The sequence below is a fragment of the Castanea sativa genome, chromosome 1, assembly GCF_040712315.1.
Source record: "Castanea sativa cultivar Marrone di Chiusa Pesio chromosome 1, ASM4071231v1".
In the NCBI taxonomy this organism is placed as follows: Eukaryota; Viridiplantae; Streptophyta; class Magnoliopsida; order Fagales; family Fagaceae; genus Castanea; species Castanea sativa.
Genome location: NC_134013.1, coordinates 43,260,489 through 43,286,813, shown reverse-complemented (window position 1 = coordinate 43,286,813; position 26,325 = coordinate 43,260,489). Strand labels below are relative to the sequence as shown.

General features: G+C 34.8%; 2 protein-coding genes across 2 annotated transcripts; both read left to right on the top strand.

Annotated features, from left to right (window-relative positions):
- Nucleotides 1-6,241: 6,241 nt before the first annotated feature.
- Nucleotides 6,242-8,780, top strand: LOC142608400 (pentatricopeptide repeat-containing protein At2g13600-like). Its single transcript, XM_075780177.1, has 2 exons — nt 6,242-8,051; nt 8,382-8,780. The coding sequence occupies exon 1, from the start codon at nt 6,268-6,270 to the stop codon at nt 8,029-8,031; it is 1,764 nt and encodes a 587-aa protein (XP_075636292.1). The 5' UTR covers nt 6,242-6,267; the 3' UTR covers nt 8,032-8,051; nt 8,382-8,780.
- A 16,246-nt stretch (nt 8,781-25,026) lies between these two features.
- LOC142641960 (V-type proton ATPase subunit G3-like) lies at nt 25,027-26,055 on the top strand. The gene is made up of 3 exons (XM_075816286.1): nt 25,027-25,114; nt 25,618-25,718; nt 25,912-26,055. The coding sequence occupies exons 1-3, from the start codon at nt 25,027-25,029 to the stop codon at nt 26,053-26,055; spliced, it is 333 nt and encodes a 110-aa protein (XP_075672401.1).
- Nucleotides 26,056-26,325: the final 270 nt, after the last annotated feature.

The following is a 26,325-nucleotide window of genomic DNA, read 5'->3' as shown; positions in this document are numbered from 1 at the left end:
ACTTACACACAACACACGAGACTTTGTTCAATGAATGCTTATTTCATCTGTGTGATTGTACATGATCAAATGTGATGTGTATACTCAATTGCTTGCAGATCAAACCCAAAAAGATTTTTGAGTATTTTATATGTTTTTGAAGGTGTTTTTATACTTTCGTGCTTTAAGTGTTTGTTCAAAATGCATTTTTGTGTTTTTCTTCAAAAACTGGTTCAGAGGCATTTTCATAAGAAGCTCGCGACTAAGAGCTTCTCGCGAAAAGTGTTTAAGGGAAATCTAAAATTCTCAATTTTCACACAGAGTATCGCGACTGTCTCGCGACTTTTTTGCGACCAAGCTTTTCCTGCGAAAAGTTTTTAAGGCAAAAACTGGAAAACACAAATTCATATAGAGACTTTCACGACTGTTTCACGACTAAAAGCTTCTCGCGAAAGTGTTTGTGCTTCAGTGGTGTTTTTCACGAGTAATTTCGCAACTGTCTAACCCATGAAAAACGCGTGTTTTCAGTTTTATAGGGCTGATGTGATTGAGTTTTGAAACATTTTTTTTTCCCTCGTACTGCTTCTCTTGAACCTCTATCAACCCAAATCCTATTTTCTCTCAAAACCCCATCTTTTTCAAGCTTGTTTTTTTCAAAATCAACTTTAAGGTATGTTTTCTAAAACTTTCTTTTCATGTTTGTCTTAGATTATGCAGAAATTTTCTTGGGGTTATACATTTTGGGGATTTTCGAAACAAGGGTGGGTTCATGATTTGTAAGCAAAAATTTTTCAAGATTTTGATTGGGTTAAGTCCCATTTGGTTTGTGTGTATTTGTGTTTGCCCCTTGTGGCATTCTAAGCATGTATTTAGGCATATTTCCATGTGTTCATGCATTGCCCACTTACATGCTAGGTGTTTGATAGAATGTCCTAGTGACATCCTTGTGTTGTTTTGGACTCAAATGAGTTCCAATGCTTGGGTTTACTATTGATTGAACATGTTTAACATGTTTTGGTCAATGGGTGTGTGTTTTACACACTATGCCCATTTTTGTGCCTCACACTGCCATGCCATGCATCACCTAGGCACACACTATGCATCACCTGCTGCACACACATGCATCAGCACATGCGCACACATGCACAATCACTTATTTTCATGCATTGTGTTTATGTTTACATGTTTCAACAATTATAACATGTTGTTTTTGAGTTTGTTATACTCTGTTTTAAGTTTTTTTTTTTTACTTTTTTTTTGGACTAACTTGAATCTAATCAAGTTTTGTGGTCTGTTTTGTGTTGTTGCTTTCTTTTTGTGTTTTTATGTCTGCTTGTGCAGATGTCACCCTTCAAGAAATCAGCTGTCAAAGGGGGAAGTAGCAAAGGGAAAGAACTAGTGATAGATCTTGACAGTTTTACCCCGAAGCCAAAGAGGACCAGATCTTCAATAGGGCTTTATGATGTTGACAAATTTAGGTCATACGCCGCATCTCAAGTTTATGAGAAATATTTCAAAGATGCCCCCTTGTTGGTTGAAAGAGCAGTTCACCAAGCCTCTCTTTTAGATACGAGCATTCCAAAATGGTTTGTTACTAAAGATTGGAATTTTCTTTTGTCGAGTTTTGATGACCCATACGAGAATATGGTGAAAGAATTCTATGCAAATGCCATTGCTGAGGGAGATGAGCTAAAATGTTGGGTTAGAGGAAATAATTTCACAATAAGTCCAACTTATCTTGCTGACATCCTACGTATTAACCGGCCTATGTTTCCGAAGCCCCCGGTGTACGATGAGTTGGATCCCGAGTAGGATTTTCTTCGGGAAACTCTAGGAAAGAACTTGAAATTTTCTTCCAATGGAAAAGCGGTGAGTGTTGCATCACTTTCACCCAAATTGAGGTTGCTCACATCAATCATGTTCTATAACCTCAATCCTCTCTCAAGTACCGATTACATAAAACTCGGTCGGGCTTTATTTCTCCATGACCTGGTCCATGATGAGGAGATTGACATTTGCTCTCATATCTTCCACATCTTACGCAAGACAGCTGAGAGGACTGCCTCAAGGAACTGCCTTCCTTTTAGTTGCCTTATCTCAAAAATTTTGAAGCTGAAAGGTGTTCACCCGTTGGAAGATGAGAGACCATACCTATGACCTAATCTAATCAGCGCGCATTCTCTCAATGCCAGCATTAGTCACACCCGGAAGGCAACCAAGCAAGAGAGTAATGCTCCTCATGCTAGTTCAAGCTCTAGCTTTCATGCTCCTAATGAGAAGTTAGACATCATTATGCCATCCATTCAAGACATCAACACCAAGCTATCTGGACTTGCATCTATCATGCACTCTCACCATATTCGCTTCGACACAAAGTTTTCACTTCTCTTTAAACTCAATTGGATCAAATACAAAGGAAACTAGAAGGAGATGAGGACTAACTCCTTTGGCCATTCTGGTCAAAAAGGGGGAGAAAATTTTGAGGGGGAGTAGCACATTTTAAGGAGGAGCATAGCGGAGCATAGTGTAGCACATGCACTTCATAGACTTTTTGGTTAAATTTTGGTGGTTTAGTTGTTTACTACTTTGTATTTATCTCATTGCTTTGTAGCATTTTTTTGTACTTTTAGTTTATCTTGAGTACTACACTCTTGTGCCCTTATTGGATCTTGTAGCCTTAATGCGAATACTTTGGTATTTTGCATTGGTTGAGTGTTTTGGACATACAATTGATTCTTGTTTTGCACTTAATTGTATTGTGTGTCTGGATGATCGTTTATTAGTTAAATGATCATTGTAGTCATTCCATAATGACTGTTCTTGTATGATCAAGTTATGCTTCATTGTTTATATCTTGATGTTTATCTTGATCGTATTATACTTGCTCCTATACGCACCTTGTATTCAACTTGTCATGAGCTTAATGAAAGTTTTTTTTTTGTGCGAGTGTTTCAGGATACAGGTGTATTCATGCAAGTGCTTCACAGCTTCTAGATTAGGTGTGAGTGAGTTTTGCCACTATTCCCAAACTCACGTTTAAGTCTAGAGTCTGTTATAGGGTGTCTTGTCACGGAATAGCCAAAGGGGGAGATTGTAAAGTTGTGATTTACAACTATTTTGTGTTGGCTTTAATTCCGTGCCAAATTTGATCGTAATTTTATTCAATCTTTTATACCCTGTATTTATTATGGGTTTTTATTGTAAAGGTTGTGTGATAAAGAGAGAATGTGAAGACTCAAGCATTTGAAGACAGAAGAGTTTTCACGGGTAGCTCACGACTAAGCATCCCGCGAAGTGATGCATATGCCTTGCACATGACTGGAATGCGAAGAGTCATGACAGATGGTGACAGCTAGTTTTTGTGAGTGTCTCGCGGGTAAGCCCTTCCCATGAGATACCCACGAAACAGTTTGTTCTGCTATTTTGTCCTATCTGCTCCACTACATCCTCATACACACTATATATACCATTATTACCCACATATTGAGTAGAGAGTTTTTCAGAAGAGAAAAGCCTAGCCTCAAGCCTTTGAGAGTGTGAGATTGTCATACCCACAATTCTACACACCATCCATTGTGGTTTTCCTCTACTCCTACCTCTCCATTTCTAAATCCTTGAGAGGTTGATAGCCCAAACACTTACCACACCCATACTGAGTGTCCAATGAGTTTTTGGTGTTATTGGGAAGCATTGGAAGAAGCCAAGCTTTGGCGGATGCAATCGGGCGCATTGCGGGATCCGGAAAACTAGACAAGACAGTTCCGTGAAACCTTGTTGAAGTAGGAGCTTGGAAGGCTTAGGTGCATTGGGTAGACTAGGCTTGGAGGGTCTTCTGCTATTCGTGTATCTCAACTTATTTTCTAGTGGATCGATTTACCTGTTGGAGGGCGGCGGAGAAGTTTTTCGCCGAGTTCTTCGGTTTCCTCTTCGATAAACACATCGGAGTGTTATCTTGCATTTGCATCTCTCTTCCCTACTCTTTTAGCTTCCATTTTACTGCTGTATTTTATTGAATATGGCTTAGGGTAGTCGTATTTTTTGTTCACTCTCATTTACTCTATTCTGCACTTAATTTAAGTTAGAGTAAAATCAATCGAGTCGTATTTTTTTTTTTTTTTAATTTGGGATCTAAACAGCTCTTGTGTTTTTAACACAAATCCAAGCTTTCAGATTCTTTTTAATAACTCCAAAAAAAGGATCATATATATATATATATAACAACACTGTCTTTTGATAAACAGACTCACAAGTTTAACAAGTTTTTGGCAGAAGGATTTTCTTCTAAAACTAGCACGATCATTCATATGAAGAAGGTATGTCAACCTAAAAATTTAAGGCTTTTTTTTTTTAATTATGTTATTGTTTACTTCTTTTTAATAACTCCAAAAAAGGATCATATAATGTGTGTGTGTGTGTGTTTTTTTTTTGTTTTTTTAAATTTATACCATTACTTTTTTTTTTGGATTTTTTTCCAATATTTATAACAACACCTTCTTTTAGTAAAGAATCTCACAAGTTCACAAGTTTTTTGACAGAAGGATTTTCTCATAAGGTCTACATGATCATTCATATGAAGAAGGTATGTCGACATAAAAATTTAAGGCTTTTTAAAAAAAAAAATTATGTCATTGTTTGATTCTTTTTAATAACTCCAAAAAAGGATCATATAACGTTTTTATTTATTTATTAAATTTATGCCATTACTTTTTTTTAATATATAAGAAGATGTTGTAGCTTCAATAAAAATTATGATATATAGGTTTTTTTTCATGTTCTTTTCATTTTAAATTAATGCCACTGTTTACCATTATAGAAGACATTGTTTACATATTCTGTTGTATTAAATTTATTATTAGAAAAAATGTTCCAAAACAATGTTTGCAAGTCTTTGAATGTTCCTTTAATATTGTCTAATTGTTTTATTGAATTTTAGCATTGATTGTACATTAAATTGATAAATGTAAAAAAATAACCGATCGATTTTGAGATGAATTTTGACATTATGAAAAAGTATAGTTTACCACCGCACACCCTTGGTGCGATGGTCACTCCACAAGTATAAGTGTTTGTGGAGTGTGGAGGGCAAGGGTCGAAGTTCAAGTCTCCAAAAAGGAGTTTCACACACACATTTACACTTAGATTAGGCTATAGTAGAATTCTATCTTGTATAAAAAAAAAAAAAAGGTTTAGTTTGTTTATTTGTGTGTAGTTTTTCATTGCTTGATATTAAAACCATGATGTTATTTTTATTTGTGACTATTTTAACAGTTATTTTACCTCAAAAGAAAAAAAGAAGAACTTTACCTTATAAAAAAGCTGTCAATTTTTTTCTCCATTTCCTTTTTAACAAGGTTGATGTATTCACAAATTTATTAGATTGCACTAGCCTTTGGGTAAGCATGTGAGGCTTTGCTATTTTTTTTTTATAAAGATTAATAATTTGAATCTGTTAAAAATTTGGATTACTACATTTTTCAATCATAAAAATATCCAGGAATGTGATGAGTGTTATGTGTTTATACCAAATATTAAAATTACTAACCTTTCTCTAGGCATAACACATCACATTCCTAGGTTTTTTTGTTATTGAAAATTATAGTAATCCAAATTTATAACGGATTAAAATTGTTAACCTTTTCAAAAAAAAAAAAAAATTGCAAAGCTAATGTATGTGTGTGTGTCTATATATATATATATATATATATATATCATAGAAAAAAATAACCGGCTAATAAGAGCACTAGTTTAACAAATCTTGTGGGGTGTTTGGTAAAGTATTTTAAACAACAATTTTCAATATTCAAACAACATTACACGTATTTCCATATATTTTTTCACCTACACGTATTTTCAAAAAATACAAATAATGTTACTAGAATAACATTACCAAACACTCTCTTGTCTTCTGGAATAGTTATAAAAAGAATAATTCTTATTTAATTTCTAATCTTACTTATTATTAGTGTGAGTTTGGAAAGCGCGTTTTGCGCATTTTTCTGCGGCTACTTTTTTTAATGGGTCTCGTGCACTGTTCACGGGACCCACAAGTACTTTTTTAATTAAAAACAACTTTAAAACTGAGTCCCACAGCAGTATTCATACATTTAAAAATTATTTTATTATAATATTTTTAATTTTCAGTAATAAGCAGTATCCAAACAGACCTTTAAACTCCTACCAACCGACCACTCTTTCCTTTTTTTTTTATTTCTGAATTGGTTCTGTTACTACTGTGAGTGTGTGTTGCAGTAGTAAAAGGTTAGTTAAAAGAAGTATCTCTCCTCCTAAATGCTACCAGAACTCATTATTTCGCTGTTGCATCGATGCTCCAAAACCAAGGCATTACGAAATGGTCTTTCCCTTCATGCTGCTGCCTTCAAAACAGGTTTGCAATCTGATACAATCATAACCAACCATATCCTCAATCTTTATGCAAAGTGTGGCAACCTTACCTTTGCCCGTCAAGTGTTCGATGAAATGCCTGAAAGAAACCTCGTGTCTTGGTCAGCTATAATTTCTGGTTCTGACCAGGCCGGACAGCATTTGATGGCACTTGACCTATTTTCTAAACTACGTCTTGTGCCCAACGAATACATATTTGCCAGTGCTATCACTGCTTGTGCTAGCCTCATGGCTTTGTTACACGGACAACAAGTTCATGCTCAAGCACTGAAGTTTGGCTATGCATCCATCTCATATGTTTGCAACTCACTTATATCCATGTACATGAAATGCAGTCAATGTAGTGATGCTTTATCAGTCTATGATAGTACACCACAACCAAATTCAGTTTCCTTTAATGCTCTGATAACTGGGTTTGTAGAAAATAACATACTTGAAAAAGGGTTTGAAGTGTTCAAACGTATGCACCAACTGGGTTTTGTTCTAGATCGTTTTACTTTTGTGGGAGTTTTGGAGATTTGCATTGATTTAAATGATTTGATAACAGGAATGGTATTGCATGCCCAAGCAATCAAGCGTGAACTTGACTCTGTGCCTCTCATTGGCAATGTGATAATATCAATGTACTCAAGATTCAATTTGATAGATGAAGCGGAGAAGATCTTTAGATTAATTGAAGACAAAGATGTCATTACATGGAACACCTTTATTTCTACCTGTTCTCATTGTGTTGATCATGCAAAGGGCTTAAGTGTTTTCAGAGAGATGGCGAATGATTGTAGTGTAAGCCCTGACGACTTCACCTTTGCAAGCGTTCTTGCTACTTGTGCTGGTCTTGCTTCAATTCACCACGGCAAGCAGATTCATGCTTATCTAATTAGAACAAGGCTGTATCAAGATGTGGGTGTTGGCAATGCTCTAGTGAACATATACGCTAAATGTGGCTTCATTAAATATGCATATAATGTATTTAAAAAAATGCTCTATTGCAATATTCTTTCATGGAACTCCATCATTGCTGGATTTGGAAATCATGGGCTTGGAGGACAGGCCCTAGTCCTTTTTGAGAAGATGAAGGCAATGGGGCTAAAGCCAGATTCTGTCACGTATGTTGGACTTCTAATGGCTTGCAATCATGCAGGGCTTGTGAACGAGGGTAAAGTTCTTTTTAATTTGATGGAGGAAACTTATGGGATTACGCCTGATATAGATCATCTTTCGTGTCTTATTGATATGTTGGGACGGGCTGGAAGATTAACTGAGGCAGAAGAGTACATAAAGAAATTTCCTTTCGGCCATGATCCAGTTATTTTAGGGAGCTTGCTTTCAGCATGTCGCTTGCACGGGGATGTTGTAATTGGGGAGCGTTTGGCTAGACAGCTTCTAAAGCTTCAGCCCATGACTAGTTCACCATATGTTCTCTTGGCAAACTTGTATGCTTCTGATGAGATGTGGGGTGATGTTGCAGAAGCAAGGAAGATGTTGAAGGGTAGTGGATTGAGGAAAGAACCCGGCCATAGTCTGATTGAAGTTAAGGGAAGTTTTGAAAAATTCACAATAGGAGATTTTTCCCATTTAAGGATTGATGATGTAAAGGAAACTCTGAGAACTCTAAATTGGGTAGTGGGTGAAGATTCTTTGGTCATTTAATATACTCCTATTTTAGAGAGGTATAATTCTTCCTGTTTGCATTTATGTTACCTAAATCTTGACATGAAATGTGGTTAGATTGCAATTTAATTAATTTTATTAAAATATAAAAGGATGTTATCTGAGTCTTTATGAGCTTATATTTTTGCCTAAATACAATGCATCACTTAATCCTTTTAACACGTATTTCTCTACTGTTCCAAGGCTTGACTTCTTGAGTATCACATGCACCAAGGGTGTTAGATATTTAATAAATAACCCCCAGGTTGTAGATAGAAGGATAGGATTTTTGTTTTTAGTAGTGTATGTAGCTTGGGTGATATTTGTCTCATTTTCAATGTTATACTTAGGGCATTGTCTACTGCAATTATAAAGTCTTGGGCTGCCAACTGCAAGTGCAAGGATTCAATTCTTAAGAGTGGACACCTCTTCCTAAAATACTGAAGGGTAGGTCCACACTGAAGCTACTACTTTCGAGGCCCCACTTTGGAGGTACCAAGAATGGACTGTGATATGTGTTTCATTGTTATATATACTTTTAAGAAGTTACTTATATTTCCTTGTGACTTCATAATATGAACTTTAATGCTATGGAGACATCTTCATTTTGTGAAAATGTACAAACCATGGTATCAACTTTTACTTGATGTCTTTGAGCATTGTTGTTTTAGATTTTTGAAGTGACAATATTATTCACTGTATAATGAGCACAAGTCATATATTTAAGCATTTAATAATTTGAATGTTCAGAAACGTGAAATGAATTTATTTTAAGGTTCAGTAGCAGGAGTTAAGGAAGCAGAGTAAAATGCTTTCAACATACTAGTAGAGAAGCATATGTTATTAGGACTATCCATATTTATGAGAATTAGAGGTATAATACCATAACTTCTTATAATTTCTGTTGGAAACAATGAAAAGTTCATGTTAATTTTCTTGATGCCATTCAAGGCATGCATGGATTTTTATGTGTTCTTAAAACAAAGTGCTGTTATATCACTCCGGAACTGGTTTCAGTATTGGGGACTTTTACCAAATATATAAAGCAAAATCCTATGTGCTGAATTTTTTTTAATTTTTTTTTAATTATTATTTTTTTTCCGCCTGCTCAATGTGTCCTTTATAAGCTTGTTGGGATACAAAATGCATACTGTGTTATTCTCTTCTCCTTGCAAATTTAATCACCATGGCAGGAAAGATATTTTCGTCATATGAAAAGCAGAGGCCCTATTTGGTTCCTCCAAGCACTCATTTTTTTTGGTTTCATTTCTAAAAACATGTATCCATTTCTGAATCTGAAACTAGGAAAAAGAACACAATTTCCCCAAATTTTTTTTTGGCACCTCTTTTGAGAACCAAAAACACTGGGTACCCCATTTGGGACTTGGTTCTTATTTTTGAAAAAGCCAACTTTTCTCACTTACACGGTCCTTTTCTGCTAAGAACGGCAAGTTATGTTGCTTCTACCACCTGCATTAAATGGAAACCCCTACCTCTCTCCCCAGACCAGCAACATCTCTCTCGTGCCAGTAAGCCCCAAATTATGCCTGAAGGAGACGAATCTAAGCTCAGTGGCCTGTCTCTCCCCAGACCAGCAAGATCAGCGGCCCTTTCTCTCTCCCTAGACCAGCAACATTGGTACTCTCTCTCTCTCTCTCTCTCTCTATGTGTCTCTGGGTCATGGGTGGATTGACAATGGTTCTTGCCCGCAACCCAAGCAGTGATTTTTTTGGTTCATTTTGCTCTCATTGTACAAATTTCAAATTTTTTTTACTGAGGTGTGGTGAGCAATTGAAATTAGTGTTTCTCAACTAATTTGGGATTTTCTTGTGATTTGGGGATGTCTATTTTTTTTATAATTAAGTTGCCCTGCATTAGTCTTAGCTCTCGTTTTGGAAATGAATGAAAAGAATAATTTTAAAATATTATTCCCTTTCCTTGTTTGGGAGTTTAAGTGGGAGTGAATGGAATGGGTAGGAGGGAATACTCATTCGCCTTAAAATTATGAGGAATGATAGGGAATGAAATTAGATTTAATGAATTTTTTACTAAAACTCTCAAAATACCACTATTATTCAACAATTTATTTTAAAATAGGGGTCTAATAGTAATATTATCATAAAATTATTTGATTCGTTTTCTTTTATGTTACTCCTAAACAAAGTTACTTCCATTTTATTTATTTTCATTCCTTTATTTTTAAGCATCCAAATAATGTTACTTAATTTCATTCCATTCATTTCTTTAACATTCTTTTCCCTTGCTTAAATACATTCCATTTCATTCTATTTATTTCCATTCCTTCATAATTATTCCATTTAATTTCATTCCCTTCCCTTGTGAACTCCCAAACAAAGAAAGGGTCAGGCTTTGAATTTGTGAAAAAAAGGGTTAGGCTTGGACATGTTGATTCATATAAGCACTCTGTAATAAAAGGGTTAGGTTTGGACATACTAGCTTGTGATTTGTGAACAATGTAATTAAGGGTTAGTCAATTGAAGCTACTCAACTGGTGTAGAGCTTGTAGGATTCTCAACATGGGAGAATAAAATTGATAACTTGTTATATTTCATATTCTACCCTAGACGAGTTTCTAGATTTGTGTACTTTTAGTTGAAACTTTGTTGTATCAGAGTACACTTCCTGTGTACATGGGGAGCACTTAAGTTGTATTTTTAATAAATCATTGTTACTTATAATATATATATATATATATATATATATATATATATATATATATATATATATATATATATATATATTCTATGTCCTGTGATTCTTCTAGTCATTGTTTCAGACATTTCTTCCAGTTATCTTCCGTGATTTTTTTTTTCTTTTAGTTTTATCCTCTGATTTTCTCGTCTGTCTTAAGTTCTGAGATAGAAAAATGTGAGGGCTGGTCCAGTGTTGTGTCTGGTTCTAGATGTATCAAAAAACCAGTCATGGACATGAATCTAGCCTATCTTATACCAATGGTAATTCATGATAAAATGACTGAATTTGACAATCCAAAATTTAATATGGCCATGTGCTATGTTGTCTATAAATTAATTTTAAATATGTTTTCAAGCATTTTATTCTTACTATTTGAGTTTAAAACCTAAAATAAACATAAATTATGTAAAAAATATTTAAAAAATACCTAAAAATAAAAATTAAGTAATTAATTAATTTTCGTATCTTTGACGTGTTGTACCCTAAGTTTTTCAAGAAATGTCATATCACTGCACTCATACTCGTATTAGTACTCATACTCGTATTAGTACTCATATAGCAAGATTCATCTTTTAAAGGCTATACTCATACCAGTACTCATATATAGCAAGATTCATCTTTTAAGGGAATTTGCTAATACTTGTAAAACTTCATCTATTTATGTCTTCTATTTATTTATTTATTTATTTTGGTAATGTCAATATGTTCGAATTTTCTTTTTATTAAATTTTGTTTAATTTAAGTTTTTTAATGACCATCCCAAAATATATTCTTGAAGCGGCCATAGGTAACTTTCCTTTCTTACCCCCAAAGAACACTGTATATTTTAGGTCGGCATATATTATTCTGGATAATTTCTATTGCATGAATGACCGTGTTCTGTAAAAATCATTGAATAGCTACGAATCTGTGGAAATCCTAAAATGCGATCCACTTGGCCCAATAATTACACGCATGTTAAACTTATAATTTGAGATTTTTTTTTGAATTGTATAATACTATAATTTAAGTTTTTTGTTTGGGACAATAATTTAAGATTTTAATCTTATATATTTTAGGGGTAGTTTTAAATTAAATGTTTCAAATACATCCTGAAGTTTAAAATTGTTATAAATTAATTTGACTCATAGGCTTTTCGGGTTTGATTCAAGGGTGTAAATTGATACCATTTTAAAACTCTAATTGAATTTTTTTTTTTTTAAATTTAAGGGAAAAGTTTTGGATTTTAAACTAACAAAACTATCTTCTCAAAAAAAAAAAAAAAACAAAAATATAGGTTTAATTTATAATAGTGTTGCTTTAAAAAAAAAGAAGTTAAATTATAAAGTTGGTCTTGTCTTTTACACGATATTTTAATTTGATCTCTAACTTTTTAGTTGCGTCAATTTAGTCCCTAACTTTTTTTAAGACTGTGTCGATTTAGTCCCTGCCGTTATCATTTGAATGAAAAAAGTTGATATGTCAAACAGAGCAATTAAAAATTATTTTTCATACCACATCAATTGTCAACTATACAGCCACCTCATATTATTAAAAATATATATAATTTTGCACTCTTGAGGTCCGTATCATTTCACTAAAATCCGTAACTCATTCTCTCCCTCTTCGTTAGTCACAACATCAAATACTCATTGACTTCTTAGAGCATCCCCAATTAGAATTTCCAAACTATCCTATTTTACCATCCCAAAAAACTATTTTATCAATTATCCCATACCATTTTACAATATACCCAACATCCTAACTTTTATTTTCTTATTCTATTAATTAAAATAATATATTTACACATTAAAATAATATAATGTTGCTACAGTAACATTAAAATAATAATTTGTGATATAGAAAAGTTGCTACAGTGCCATCATATATTTGTGATGGCACTGTAGCACTATGCCAAAAATTTTTGGCATATCCCATGTTTACCAGTCTGGCTGTGGGCTGCTTTTGGATTGAATTGTAAATTAGAGCTTATATTTGGCATATCCAATTGCGGTTGTGGATGCTTTTAGCACCCCAGATTCACCTTGCTACTATTCTTTAAGTTGCAACATCTTTCCTCACTGACTAAGAGTCTCTTGTGGTATTCCTGTTAGGTAGGGTTTTTATTTTTTTATTTTTTATTTTACTTCTTTTGTTGTTTTAATAAGAACCTTACCCAACAGATAACTAGTTATCATGGACCTAAATTGAAACACTCGTATACAGTGCTCTCATGCCCTTTGCATGTAGAAGTAGTGGAGAGTCTTGCACGCAGCTTGTAGGAGTAAAGTGACCTCCCCCCTTATGGTGAGGCTAGTCGTAGTAACCCCCCTACCCCCGGTGAAGAATAGAGTGTGAGGTCGAAGGTGTGATGGTGGATGAACTGGAAGAATTATGGAAAAAACTAACCTTTACAGAAGATGAGGATGAAGACATTGTGTTGGGGAGTAATAGCACAAGGGCTGCGAGAGAGATCGGGAAAAACTATGTGGTCATGAAGATACTCACACAACGCACTATCATTATAGACGCCCTAAGGAAGAATTTGAAGATGCTCTGGAAGCCAAACAAAGGAATACAGATTTCTGAAATTGAAGAGGGTCTGTTTCTTGTGGAATTTGGAGATGGGAGAGACAAGAAAAAGGTCATGGAGATGTGTCCTTGGAGCTATGAGAAACAATTGATACTATTGCAGGAGTTTGAAGGTGAGATGGTCCCAAAAGAGATTAAACTCCAATAGGTTTCGTACTGGGTGCAAATGTTTAACCTTCCCCTGAAAAGCATGACAAGAGAATCTGGATATGAGATAGGATCGAAGCTCGAGAAGGTCCTAGATGTTGATGTGTCGGAGAAAGGAGTGCAGTGGGGGAAATTCCTAAGAGTAAAGATACGCATTGATGCTACAAAGAAGCTTATAAGGGGCAAGAAAGTCTCGATTGAAAGGGGGGGGGGGGGGGAGAGCAAATGGATACTCTTCAAGTATGAACGGCTGCCTAATTTTTGCTATCGGTGCGGAATGCTAGACCATGGGGAGAAAGATTGCCTGGAAAAGAAGGATGAGGAATTTACTGGAAGTGAAGAGCAAATGCAATACGGAGCATGGATGAGGGACCAGAGAGACGTCTGGAGCATGATTACGAGAAAAGGGAGGGAAATATACACCAGAGAACAGCGATGCTCGTAAGGGGTACACATTAGAGCCACCGGCACGGGAAAGTCTCCGATTAATGGAAAATTCGGCGGCCAGTGGGCAGCACGTGAACGTCTAGGCTTTCTGTCAGGTCAATGAGACAAGCAACAAACAAGACAACTCGGGAGGTGTGAGGCAGGGGGGGGGGAGACCCAACAGAGAATGGAGACGGTTCATGGAAATGGTAAGGTCAACCTTACAGAAGCAAAAGTTGAAAAAACTCAAACCAAAAAAGGGGAGGCACCTCTGACGGGCACATGGCTCAGAATAGAAAATGAGGACAGCATGCAATGGGAAAAAGTGATGGAGATTATACCAATGGTAAAGCCTAAAGTTAAGGAAAACAATACGCTGCATGTGTTGAACATGGGGCCTAGGGAAAAAGAAAACCAAAATTGGGCCAACAATGAGTCAAGCCCATTAGCTATGAGTTATGACCAAGAAAAGGGATGGACTATAGAGATATTGGGCCCGAAAAGTGGGCATTGGAAGTGCCTAGCCAGACAAGCTAAAACCAAAAGCTCACAAGTGGAACCCGATCCAACAAATTAGAAATAAAAGGTGACACCTCTCTATCAGAACTGGATACAAATGTTAATTGCAAACAGAGGGCAAAGGGAAAGCTTCAAGTAGAGAAAAACCATGAGGAGGTTGGGAAAAAGGTTGGCGGTGTGGCGGTGGCTGCTAAGCAACCCCGCCCAGTCCAATGAGTGTCCTTGCTTGGAACTCTTGAGGTTTGGGGGCTTCGCCGGCAGTTCGCACCCTCACCTAAGTGGTGAAACAAAAAAAACCCCATTATGGTCTTTCTAGTAGAAACAAAAGCTAGCACAAAAAGGATGAAAGGTTTCCAGAATAAATTGGGCTTCACCCAGGGAATAATTGTTCCGAGTGATGGTTGGAGTGACAGATTGGCTTTACTATGCAGGGAAGGAACGAATATTCGCTTCAAGAGCTGCTTTCACTCACATATTGATGTAGTTGTTCATGGAGAAGGCAGCAGAGGTCCTTGGAGAGTGACGAGCTTTTACGAACATCTCGACACTGGAAAAAAGGTACATCTCTTGGCAATTACTTGAAACACTAAATGCACAATGTAGTTTTCCATGGTTGGTTTGTGGAGATTTTAATGAGATTGCTCACTCTGATGAGAAATTGGGCTGGAAGGATAGGGATGCTGAACAAATGGGTGCGTTTAGAGAAACACTGAGCAGGTGTGGCCTTTTTGAGTTGGTGTAACGGTAGATTTGTAGGATCGAAGTTCACTTGGTGTAATGGTAGATTTGGCGAACAACGTACGCTAATCAGATTAGACAAAATGGTCGCCAACGAAACTTGGTCACGGGTCTTCCCGAATGCGAAAGTCCACCATGTTTCTATGTCGTCCTCAGATCATTATCTCCTTGCCCTGTTTTTGAAGAAGGATCAGTGCAAAACAGAGGGGAAGAAACGTTTTTTTTCTGAGCCATGTGGACTCGAGAGGAAGAGTGTAAGGAGTTGGTCGAACTAGCTTAGGATTCATACAGGGATGATTAGGTTCTACCCATCCAGGAAAGGTTAGAAAGGTGCCAAAAGAATCTTCAAGACTGGAATAAAAACAGATTTGGTAATATTTATGAAGGCCTAAGGCTTCAACAGCTTGAGTCTTGACACGGCAGAGGAAGTTTAGGCACTGAAAAGGGAGATCAATGAATTGCACACTAGGGAAGAGATTATGTGGAATCAAAGGTCAAGGGTCATGTGGCTTCAACATGGTGACAAAAACACCAAATTTTTCCACACTACAGCTAGTCAAAGGCGATGAAAGAACATAATTGGTGGACTGTTTAACGACACAGGTATTTGGCATGAAGATGAGGAGACTACAGAGAAAATAATCCTAGATTATTTTAAGTCCATATTCAACTCTAATCAGCCGTCCAATTTTGATGAAAGCTTGAATGCAATGGAAGAAAGAGTGTCACCCGAGATGAATGAGGAGCTCTAGAGGGATTTCAAGGCAGAGGAAGTGTGGACTGCTCTCAAGCAAATGCACCCCACCAAGGCACCGGGCCCGGATTGTATGTCCCCTATCTTTTACCAAACTTATTGGGATATTGTTGGTCCCTTTGTTACAAACTGTGTATTGCTGGCCCTTAATTCTGGTATTATACCGAATGAAATTAATAAAACATATATCTGCCTAATTCCCAAGACAAAAAACCCCCAAAGGATAACAGATTATCGCCCTATTAGTTTTTGCAACGTGATATATAAAATCATGTCCAAGGTCCTTGCAAACAGATTGAAGAGAGTTCTACATGGTGTTATAAACGAAGCCCAAAGTGCATTTGCTCTGGGTAGATTGATAACGGATAATGTGATTGTTGCCTTTGAAACAATGCACTCCATTGACAAGAAAAGGAAGGGAAAGAAGGGTTTAATGGCAGTAAAATTAGATATGAGTAAGGCGTATGATTGAGCAGAGTGGGCGTATCTTAAGTCAATGATGAAGAAAATGGGTTTTGGGGAAAGATGGATATCTCTCATAATGATGCGTGTAACTTCCGTGACTTATTCTATCCTAATCAATGGAGAACCAAAAGGCGCAATAACTTCATCAAGGGGCCTTCGTCAAGGGGACCCAATCTCCCCATACTTGTTCTTACTATGTGGGGAAGCTTTGTCGGCAATGATCAAAAAGAAAGAAAGGGAGGGGCTGATCAGAGGGGTCTCGGCTACAAGACAAGCTCCTAGAGTCTTCCACTTGTTTTTTGTGGATGATAGTGTTATTTTCTGCAGAGCAACAAAGGAAGAGCGTATGCAAGTGACTAAGGTGTTAGAAGTGTATGAGGAAGAATCCGGGCAAAAGTTGAATAGAGACAAGACTTCCTTGTTTTTCAGCAAAAACACAAAGGAAGAGATAAAAGAATTTGCAAAAGGGACCTTTGGTGCCCAAATCATACAACACCACGAAAAGTACTTGGGTTTAACCCCGTTGATAGGAAGAGCAAAGAAAAAGGCATTTAATCATATAAATGATCAAGTTAGGAGGAAGATAGAAAGTTGGAAAGGAAAGCTTTTATCTAATGCGGGAATGGAAGTCCTAATTAAAGCAATTGCACAGGCCACTCCAACATACACGATGAATGTTTTCAAGCTTCGAGACTCATTGTGCTCAGAACTAAATTCAATGATGGGTGATTTTTGGTGGGGTTAATGTGGAAGAGAGAAGAAGGTAGCATGGGATTCTTGGAAGAAATTATGTATCCCTAAGGCAGAGGGCGGGATGGGGTTTCAAGACCTTAAAGCCTTTAATTTAGCCCTCCTCGCCAAGCAAGGATGGAGACTACAACAAAATCCCAACTCACTGGCTCATAGAGTCTTGAAAGCTAAATATTTCTCATGTACATCCTTCTTGGAGGCTCACCTTGGGAGGAAGCCATCATATATATGGAGGAGTATCATGGTGGCAAGAAACATCATCAATGAGGGGGCTCGGTGGGTTGTGGAAAATGGAAGATGTTTTGAGACATGGAAGGCGAGGTGGCTGCCTACATCAGCATCAAGCAAGGTGATTACTCCAAAGCTAGCATCAGGGTAGAGTGAAATGGTAGCAGACCTCATTAATGCCGAGAAAGGGGAGTGGAGAACCTCGCTGGTCAAAAACACCTTCTTACCCCATGAAGCCTAAACCATACTGAGCATCCCCCTTAGTTCTCTGAACCAGGCTATCTTTCTAGTTTAGGCAAAAACTCCTAACAGATGCTTCTTTGTGAAAAATGCTTATAGGGTAGTGGTGAAATGCCTTGCTGCCATGAAAAGAGTTGAGGAAGTCCCTGGGTGCTCAGATAACTCTAGGATGATTAAAATTTGGAAGACCATATGGAACCTCCAATGTCCAAATAAAATAAAGCATTTCCTTTGGAGAGCTAGCAAAAACATACTCCCTACAAAAAAGTGCTTAATGCATAGGAAGATTTTCAAGGAGGATTGCTGTGAGTTCTGTGGAGAGAGTGAATCTTCGGGCCATATACTTTGGAGCTGCACGATTGCAAAAGAAACATGGAAGGAAGTGGGGATTAATTATAGTATCTTACCCCTAACCCCCAAGGAATTTTTAGATGTGTTATGGGCTATAATAGATGCCAAGGGGGAAAAGGTTTTGGAGCTTTTTGCTATTGTGGCATGGTGCCTATGGAACAATAGGAATAAGGTGCGGCATGGTGAGGCTGGTAAAAATGGTAAATCTATAGCTGCAAAGGCAAGGAAATATTGGGCAGAGGTTCAATCTGTTATGCCTTCCTACGTCAGATCCTCGAAGCCCAAAATTAGTCATAAACATTGGCCCCCCCACCACAAGGCTAGTATATAGTAAATGTAGATGCTATTGTTTTTAAGGAACAAAGACAGTGTGGTATCGATGTGGTTATAAGAAACAATTAGGGACAAATCATGAGGGCTATGTGTAAACAACTGGAGTTCCCACTGGGGGCCTTGGAAGCAGAAGCCAAAGCTATGGAAGCTGGAATCCTTCTTGCGTGGGACTTGGAGCTAAAGAATATTATCGTTGAAGGTGATGCTCAACTGATAATTCAAGCCTTGAAAGGCTCTACTGCGCTTGCTATACCAATATTGAAGATAATTGAAGGTTCAAGGAAATATCTGCAACTGTTTAGCTCGTGGAAGGCAATACATACAAATAGAATTAACAACTTAGCTGCTTATGTATTGGCTAGAGAGACAAAGAATGTGAATGAATGTGTAATCTGGGTTGAAGATTGCCCACCTTGTATTGAGAACCAACTTATGAGTGATGTAATTGCAATGGACTTAAGTCCTCGTCAATGAAAGTTCTGATACAAATTGACAATAAAAAAAAAACTCAAGTTTTCTTTCTGGAACTTAAAGCCACTGTGTGGTATTGACCTGAGTTCCCTTTAACTCTTTGTATATGTTCTTTCAATATCAATACAAATTCTACTGACTTTAGTAAAAAAAGAAGAAGTATCTTTTTCTTTTCTTTCATTTTCCCGAAACCCAAACATAACAATAAAAAAAAAAAAAAAACTCAATTGCTACAAGAAACATGGAGAAAATCCCCATCTTTGCTTCAATTTTACATCACTTTCTTAACAACCAAACACTATAAAAAAGATTTAATTTGAAAAAAGAAAAAGAAAAAGGGAACTCGAAATATACCAAGAAAATCCACCATTGTCAAACCAAACTTTTTGCTTAGATTTGCAAAATACACCTCCTAAACTCAAAACACACACAAAAAAGAAGAAGAGAAAAATCTAGTTTATATTTAAGAGTTGAGGTTGAAGCTAATGCGGATGAGACCGAGCTGCAAAGGTTTTCGTTGAGATCAATGCCAATCTACTCTTTAGGTTCATCATCATTGGTGTTGGTTCATCATCACTGATCTAGGTTTGTTTCATTCTTACTTTGGAGCCATTGTTAGTGGTGGCGTGTGTTAGGGTTTATGCCCTAAAATCCAATTTATTGGCATGTCATAAATAATTAAATTGTTTAATTATATGAGACTATCTATAAATGAACTAATGAGACATTATCTTAGTCCATGAGATGTGATTTACGTGAAAAGTTACAGAAGATATAAATCAAAAGTTCTTTGCAAACTCAGAGTTTTAGATGATTTGTCTTGATCAAGGAAATGGAAACTTCTAATTGATATGCTGATATGTTTTAAGAGTTAAGACATATCGAACTAGACCGCTGTGAGATTTATTATTCTCCTAACGATTGTCAAATGAATAATAAATCTCACGACTTCTATTTACACCAACTCTAAATCCTGAGACAATAATAGACCCGATCATGAGGTGTAGGTTACTTTGATATATCAGGAGTGAGATCTATAAGTCACGATCAAAACCTCAGTATGTTGGGCAACCTCATTTAGTGTTGATAGAATATATATTCTCAAGATGGAATTTATAATCTCTTAACGAAGATATAAAATATTTTCTTGAGATAAGTTTAATGGGTTTGGTTATTCAGAGTATTGGGTCTAACTACTTTAGTAAGGAGTTACTAAAGTATATATTTATAAAATTGAATATCATAAATATATGATGAATAACATAAAGGATTAAACCGGGTACTCAAGGATTAAGATGTAGTAATTTTCAAAATGGCAGTCTATATTCATAACTTTGTATTACTACAAATATTTTAATAAAGGAGTTGCATGTATAATAAAGTCTTGGGATATAATTTATTAATAAGGCCTAGAGTGCAATTATATTCATATAGTGGTATTGAATATAATTAATGGTAACTATAGACTTGTCAAGAGTTGACAGCAAAGCCCAAGGCCCATTAGAGCTAGAGTCTTATTTGTTCCTTTTTAGTCCCACTCCAAGCCACATACTAGAGCCCAATTAGAATGATCCAAAAAGCTAGTCTAATTAGATAATCAGTTATATATAAAGAGAAAAACATACAGAATTTTAATTGAGGGGTTTTAATAATATAATTCATATAAGTGGTTTTTCATTAAGATCATATAAGATCTTGAAATGGTTTGTATGTGAATGTTGGATACTCTCTAATTCTCTCTTGAACAAACACTTATAACTGATTGAGAGACCACACTTCTTGGGCGTTAGTGGAATTGAAATGAAGATTAAAAATGTTCCCAAGTACTTCTAATCTTTGTTTTGAAATTCACCACACCGAGGTACACTATCTTGTTCTTGTATTCTGAAATTTACATAGTATATGTTATCAATTGCGAATGAAGTAGATCTGTTAATTTTCTACTGCGTATGTTTTGTATGCGACACAAACATGTATTTTTCCATTAGCATGATCTTTAGAGGTCGGCTTGTCTGATCGCGATGGCAGAGAGAGATCGGTCATAGTGGCTGGGTTTGGAAAATGGGTTTTGGGTTGATAGTAGATCCGTGGGTTTGGTCAATGATGTTTTGATTTGGGTTTCAGATGTGTAGTTTTATGAGTAGGTCATAGTGGCTAGCAATTATAAGTAGTTTTAGATGTGCTTGGTAGCCCAGAAACTGAGAAAAAAAAAATGATGTTTTTGGTCAATGATGTTTTTATTTTTTTTTTGTTTTTGTTTTGTTTTTTTGTTTTGAGTTTGGGAGGTGTGTTTTGCAGATCTAAGCAAAAAGTTTAGTTCAACAATGGGGGATTTTATTGGTATATTTTGAGTTCTCTTTTTCTTTTCTTTTTTCAAATTAAATCTTTTTGATATTGTTTGGTTGTTAAGAAAGTGAGGTAAGATTGAAGCAAAGATGGGGATTTTCTCCATATTTCTTGTAGAAATTGAGATTTTCTTTTGTTTATTGTTGTGTTTGGTTTCCTGGAAAATGAAAGAAAAGAAAAAGATACCTCTTTTTTTTTTTTCTTTAGTTCTAAAGTCAATAGAATTTGTAATGATATTGAAAGAACATATACAAAAAGTTAAAGGGAACTTAGGTCAATACATTTAGTGGCTTTGAGCTCCAAAAAGAAAACTTGAGTTATAAAAACAACAAAAGAAGTAAAAAATAAAAAATAAAAACCCCACTACCACAAGAGACTCGTAGTCAGTGAGGAAAGATGTTGCATCTTGAAGAATAGTAGCAAGGTGAGTCTGGGGTGCTAAGCAGTCAATGAGTATTTGATGTTGTGACTAACGAGAGAGAGAGAGCAAGTTAGGGATTTTAGTGAAACTAGTCGCTAACCCATGCGATGCACGGAAAAGTTATTGATTCAATAAAAAAATCCAACACTGAGAAAATGGACATTTAAAAAAAAAAATCTAAATAAATAATTAATCAACCAAAAATATAGCTTTTAATAAGAAAAAAAAAATCACATTAACCTAAATAAAAAGCATTTAAGGTGAAGAGTTAAAATCAACTTACTGATACGCAAATACCAAAAACTCCAAGACCTAAAACTTCAAAATTTATAGAATTCTCAAATTCTACTTCAGAACCAAACCAAATTCAACAAATTTATATATAACATACCAAATAAAAATTTATCGTTCCCTAAGCTGGAAGACATAGGTTACATCTTTGATTTTTTTCCAAAGAAATAGAGATATTTTATCTGTCATTTACAATATAAAAAATAATTAGTAGAAATTTCAACTTAAAAACTAAACCCATGATTATCAACGTGAGTCGCTTTTTTTTTTTTTTTTTTCAATGTTAGTATTTTTTTTTTCCTATTATAATTTTTGTTTTTATATAAATTATCAACGTTTGAGTTTGAGTTTAAGTTGGACTTGTTAGAGAGATAGAGTTTCACTCCTTATTAAATTTTGATTAAACAAAAATAATTTTATTTTAAAAAAATGATAATGATGAGTTTGAGTTTAAGTTGGACTTATTAGAAAGATAGAGTTTCACTTCTGGTTAAATTTAAACTAAAAATAATAATTTTATTTAAATAAAATGATAATTTTATTTAAATATTGTGCTGACGTGGTTATATATATATTTAGAGGCTTTGGTTATATATATATATATATATATATATATGTTACGGATCTCAAGTGTGCAAAATTTAATTTATTTTTATTTTTATTTTTTAATAATATGAGGTGGCTATATAGTTGGTAGTTGATGTGGTATGAAAATTAATTTTTAATTGTTCCGCTTGACACATTAGTTTTTTCCATCTAAATGATAACGGTAGGGACTAAATCAACATAGCCTTGAAAAAAGTTAAGAAATAAATTGACACAATTAACAAGTTAGAGACCAAATTAAAATATAGTGTAAAAACATGGACAAACTTTGTAATTAACCCAATTTTTTTTTGTTCGGTTTGACACATCAGTTCTTTCCATCTAAAGGATAACGACAGAGACTAAATCGACATTGCCCTGATAAGGTTAATGAACAAATCGACATAATTAAAAAGATGGAGATCAAATTAAAATATCATGTAAAGAATAAAGACCAACTTTATAATTTATCCAAAAAATTATATAATAATAGTATTAAACTTTTGGATTTAATTGTCTTCTCAAAAAAAAAAAAAAAAATTCTATTTAATTAAGATTAAAAAAAAAATTACTGTATTAGGTTTAGTTTGAAAATATTCCTACAATATAGGATCTAAAATGTAATTTTTCATATTCGTTATTACGCACCTAAAAAAAATGTAATCTATTTGACTTAGAACAAACCAAACTAATGTGGCTAATTAATAATAGCATCTCTCTCTCTCTCTCTCTTGTACCCATCACATATTTTTAACTATCTGACATTATTTCCCCCAACTTATATTCTTAACCAGACATTTTTCCCTTTGAAAGGGTTCCCGAGAGAATTAGTCATCTGCAATTTTCTTTTCATTCAGGTATTGATATCATATATCTCTTTTTCTTTTCTTTTTTTAATTTTTAATTTTTAATTTTTTTATGAACGAAATCATATATCTTCAAGCTGTATTGATTATTACCTTTTCTTTTCTAAATAGTTTTCCATGAAATATAAATATAAATTTTTATAATGGTTAAGATCCACGTTTTTATATCAAATGGAAAATGTGCTAATTAGTATGTTTGAATAAATTGAATTACAACATTAAAGAGGATGATAGCCTTCTACTGAGTTTCACGATGATCTTTGCATTTCACTTTGACGAGTGCATTTCAATCCTGTCAAGACGTGCATGCTTTAAACAATGTTGTTATGGACATGGTTACTAATCGTGGAAACTGATTGGCTTCGTTTTGAGATGGGAGATTGCATGCGTTTATAAATTAAGCAAGGTTCAAGCCATGTGTGAAAATGATTGAATTTGTCAAAGGTATGACAGGAGGTATGGTATGGATTCTAGACAATTAGGCACTCATTTAATTTACAAATAAGAAAATGGAGAGCCTCTATTAATCTTCCAAATGCACTCTTGCAGTTAATTTTTTTGTAATTTAGTTTGGTTATTTTGTGTATATAACTAACTGGGTAGAGAAACCTAACCCAATACTCCCATTTCAATCCATTAAATGGTAACCACCTGCGCTAATGCTCGATTGGGATTCTTGCAGTTCAAAATTTTTAAATTTGTCACTGTTTTTCGAATTCCCAGTGCCTTTGATTATGTATATTTTATGTATATTTTGCAAACTATATTCATATTTCTGCATTCTTTTGATTTCAACATTATTGCAGTTGATTGTTAAGCTTCGGTCATATAGAATTGCAGAGCTAGAGAATGAGTTACAATAGTATTACAGATGGTGATACTTGTTAAAAACTTCTTAGTGAGGACATGAAAGCAGATAGTAAATATATCATTACCTATGTTTTAAGTTCAGTTTGAAATTGTCCTAGCGAACATGAAAGCAGATAGTAAACAATAGTTTAGCACCAAACTTGCAAAAAGTTAGTTGCTTGCTGGGCAATGTCAATGTATAATATATATATATATATATATATATATATATATATATATATATATATATATATATATATATCATGGATTTGAATCTATGGCATTTGTCACATGATAATTGGTTTTTATTATCAAGCTAAGATATCAATTAGTTTGGCATAAATGAGATTCAAACCTAAGTTCCATATTTAAGGACAAGAGACTTTTTCGGTTGAGTTAATTAGAACCTACAATGTCAATGCAACTCAAAATTGACATTATCCTCATCAAATGTAAAGTTGTCTATGATGGACTTGACTTTTGACCAATGTGTTAAGAAATTTGGGCAAAGAGAATTTTAATTAAATTATAAATGCATCTGGAATCTCACCATATGATTTCTAGTTTAAACTTTGCTAAATAAAATTCTGATTTGTGCTATATAATGATTAAAGGTTGATGTTCTTTTAAGTCACTAGGATAATTTCATACTGAACTTAAAACACAGGGAACGAGATACTTGTTAAAAACTTCTTAGCGAGGACACGAAATGAGATATTTCCTAGTAAATATCTGTAACAATGATTTGTGCTCTACTTAAACTTGAATTTTCAAATATTAATTGGCGTAATGATATTTTAAAAATGCTTATTATTTTTTTCATTAACGTAAATTTTTTTGTCTTACGTCAATTTCTTTGGTGTACATCAGTATGACTTTTTCAAGTTCTAACGAGGATTTTTTTTACTATTTAGGCTTGTATAATTGCCATGGATCCCTTCAGAGGACAAGGAGGCATTCAAATGCTGCTGACTGCAGAACAGGAAGCTCAAAGCATAGTTGCCAGTGCTAAAAGCTGTAAAAACTTTATTTATGTGTCTATTATGTAAGCCTAGGAAGATTGACATCATAAAAATGGTGTGTCCTCGATCATACACTGCACTCTCTCTTTGTAATAGTATTAGTTTCCCCATGAAGCGGTGTGAAGGGTTGCAACTTAAATGAATGATGCAACTCTTCACTGAGTCTGTGACCTTCCATAAATGGGTGAATTTGTGTCTATAAATAGGGTACGGAGATTATTTGTCAAGTCACTTTAATTCTTCTTTTCTCAGACAACATTCCTACATGAGATCTCCGCCTTCATAGTACTATCATTTTAATTTGAGAGCAACATGTCGTCTAATATTATGGTGAAATTTTGTCCAAAGTATTGATCAAATATGAAATTAAATTGAATACTATAATAAATATAGTCCATCTCTTTAATTCTTTGAACTCCATTTTCTGTTGCATAAATGAACTTCTGTGTCACAAGCCTTACTGATATTCATCCTTCTCCATAATCTTACATTCTTCAGTGAAGATGGGAAGGTTGAAGCAAGCTAAAGATGAGGCTGATCGGGAAGCAACACTTTATCGTTCCCATATGGAAGCTGAATACCAAAAGACAATTTCTGAGGTATATAATTGGTGCAGTCACTTTTATTTATATCATAATGATTGTAATAATTGTCATCAATTCATTATCTTTATCAAATTATCTTCAGCATTATTATCAATATATGCTTCTCAAAAATTCCTATACCGAAGAAACAGGAGCTGTAGTTTCATATTTTAATTCTTCTTTTTTACTATCTGCTTAAACTTTACAGACAAGTGGGAGTTCTGGATCCAATGCAAAACGACTTGAAGAGGAAACTGACTTGAAGATTCAAAACTTGAAGAAGTCAGCTGCAAGGGTCTCATCAGACATAGTTGGCATGCTAATCAAGTATGCCACGACTGTGCCAACTTAATCCATGAAGGTTATATATAACTAATTTCAATTGTCTAGACTATATAATTCCTCCATATTCTTCTTCTCGCCCAAGCCCCAATTTATTATTCTCTAGTGTGTGAACAATTTTTTATGTTTTTGTTTTTGTTTTTATCTTATATTCAGTTTGTTTCATCATCTATTGGGTGTCTGTGAAGTATAGCTCTATTTGTAGAGATTATATTTATTGCAGTACTCTTTCTCAAGCCAAAAAGTTGGGAGTGTGGAAAAATAGAAAGTCTAATCTGCA

Excerpts from the sequence above, each read along its gene's own strand:
- LOC142608400 (XM_075780177.1), top strand. The coding sequence starts at position 6,268 with ATGCTACCAGAACTCATTATTTCGCTGTTGCATCGATGCTCCAAAACC.
- LOC142641960 (XM_075816286.1), top strand. The coding sequence starts at position 25,027 with ATGGATCCCTTCAGAGGACAAGGAGGCATTCAAATGCTGCTGACTGCA. Across the intron at positions 25,115-25,617 it reads AGTTGCCAGTGCTAAAAGCT|TGAAGATGGGAAGGTTGAAG; the intron begins GTAAAAACTTTA and ends TACATTCTTCAG. Across the intron at positions 25,719-25,911 it reads ACCAAAAGACAATTTCTGAG|ACAAGTGGGAGTTCTGGATC; the intron begins GTATATAATTGG and ends TAAACTTTACAG.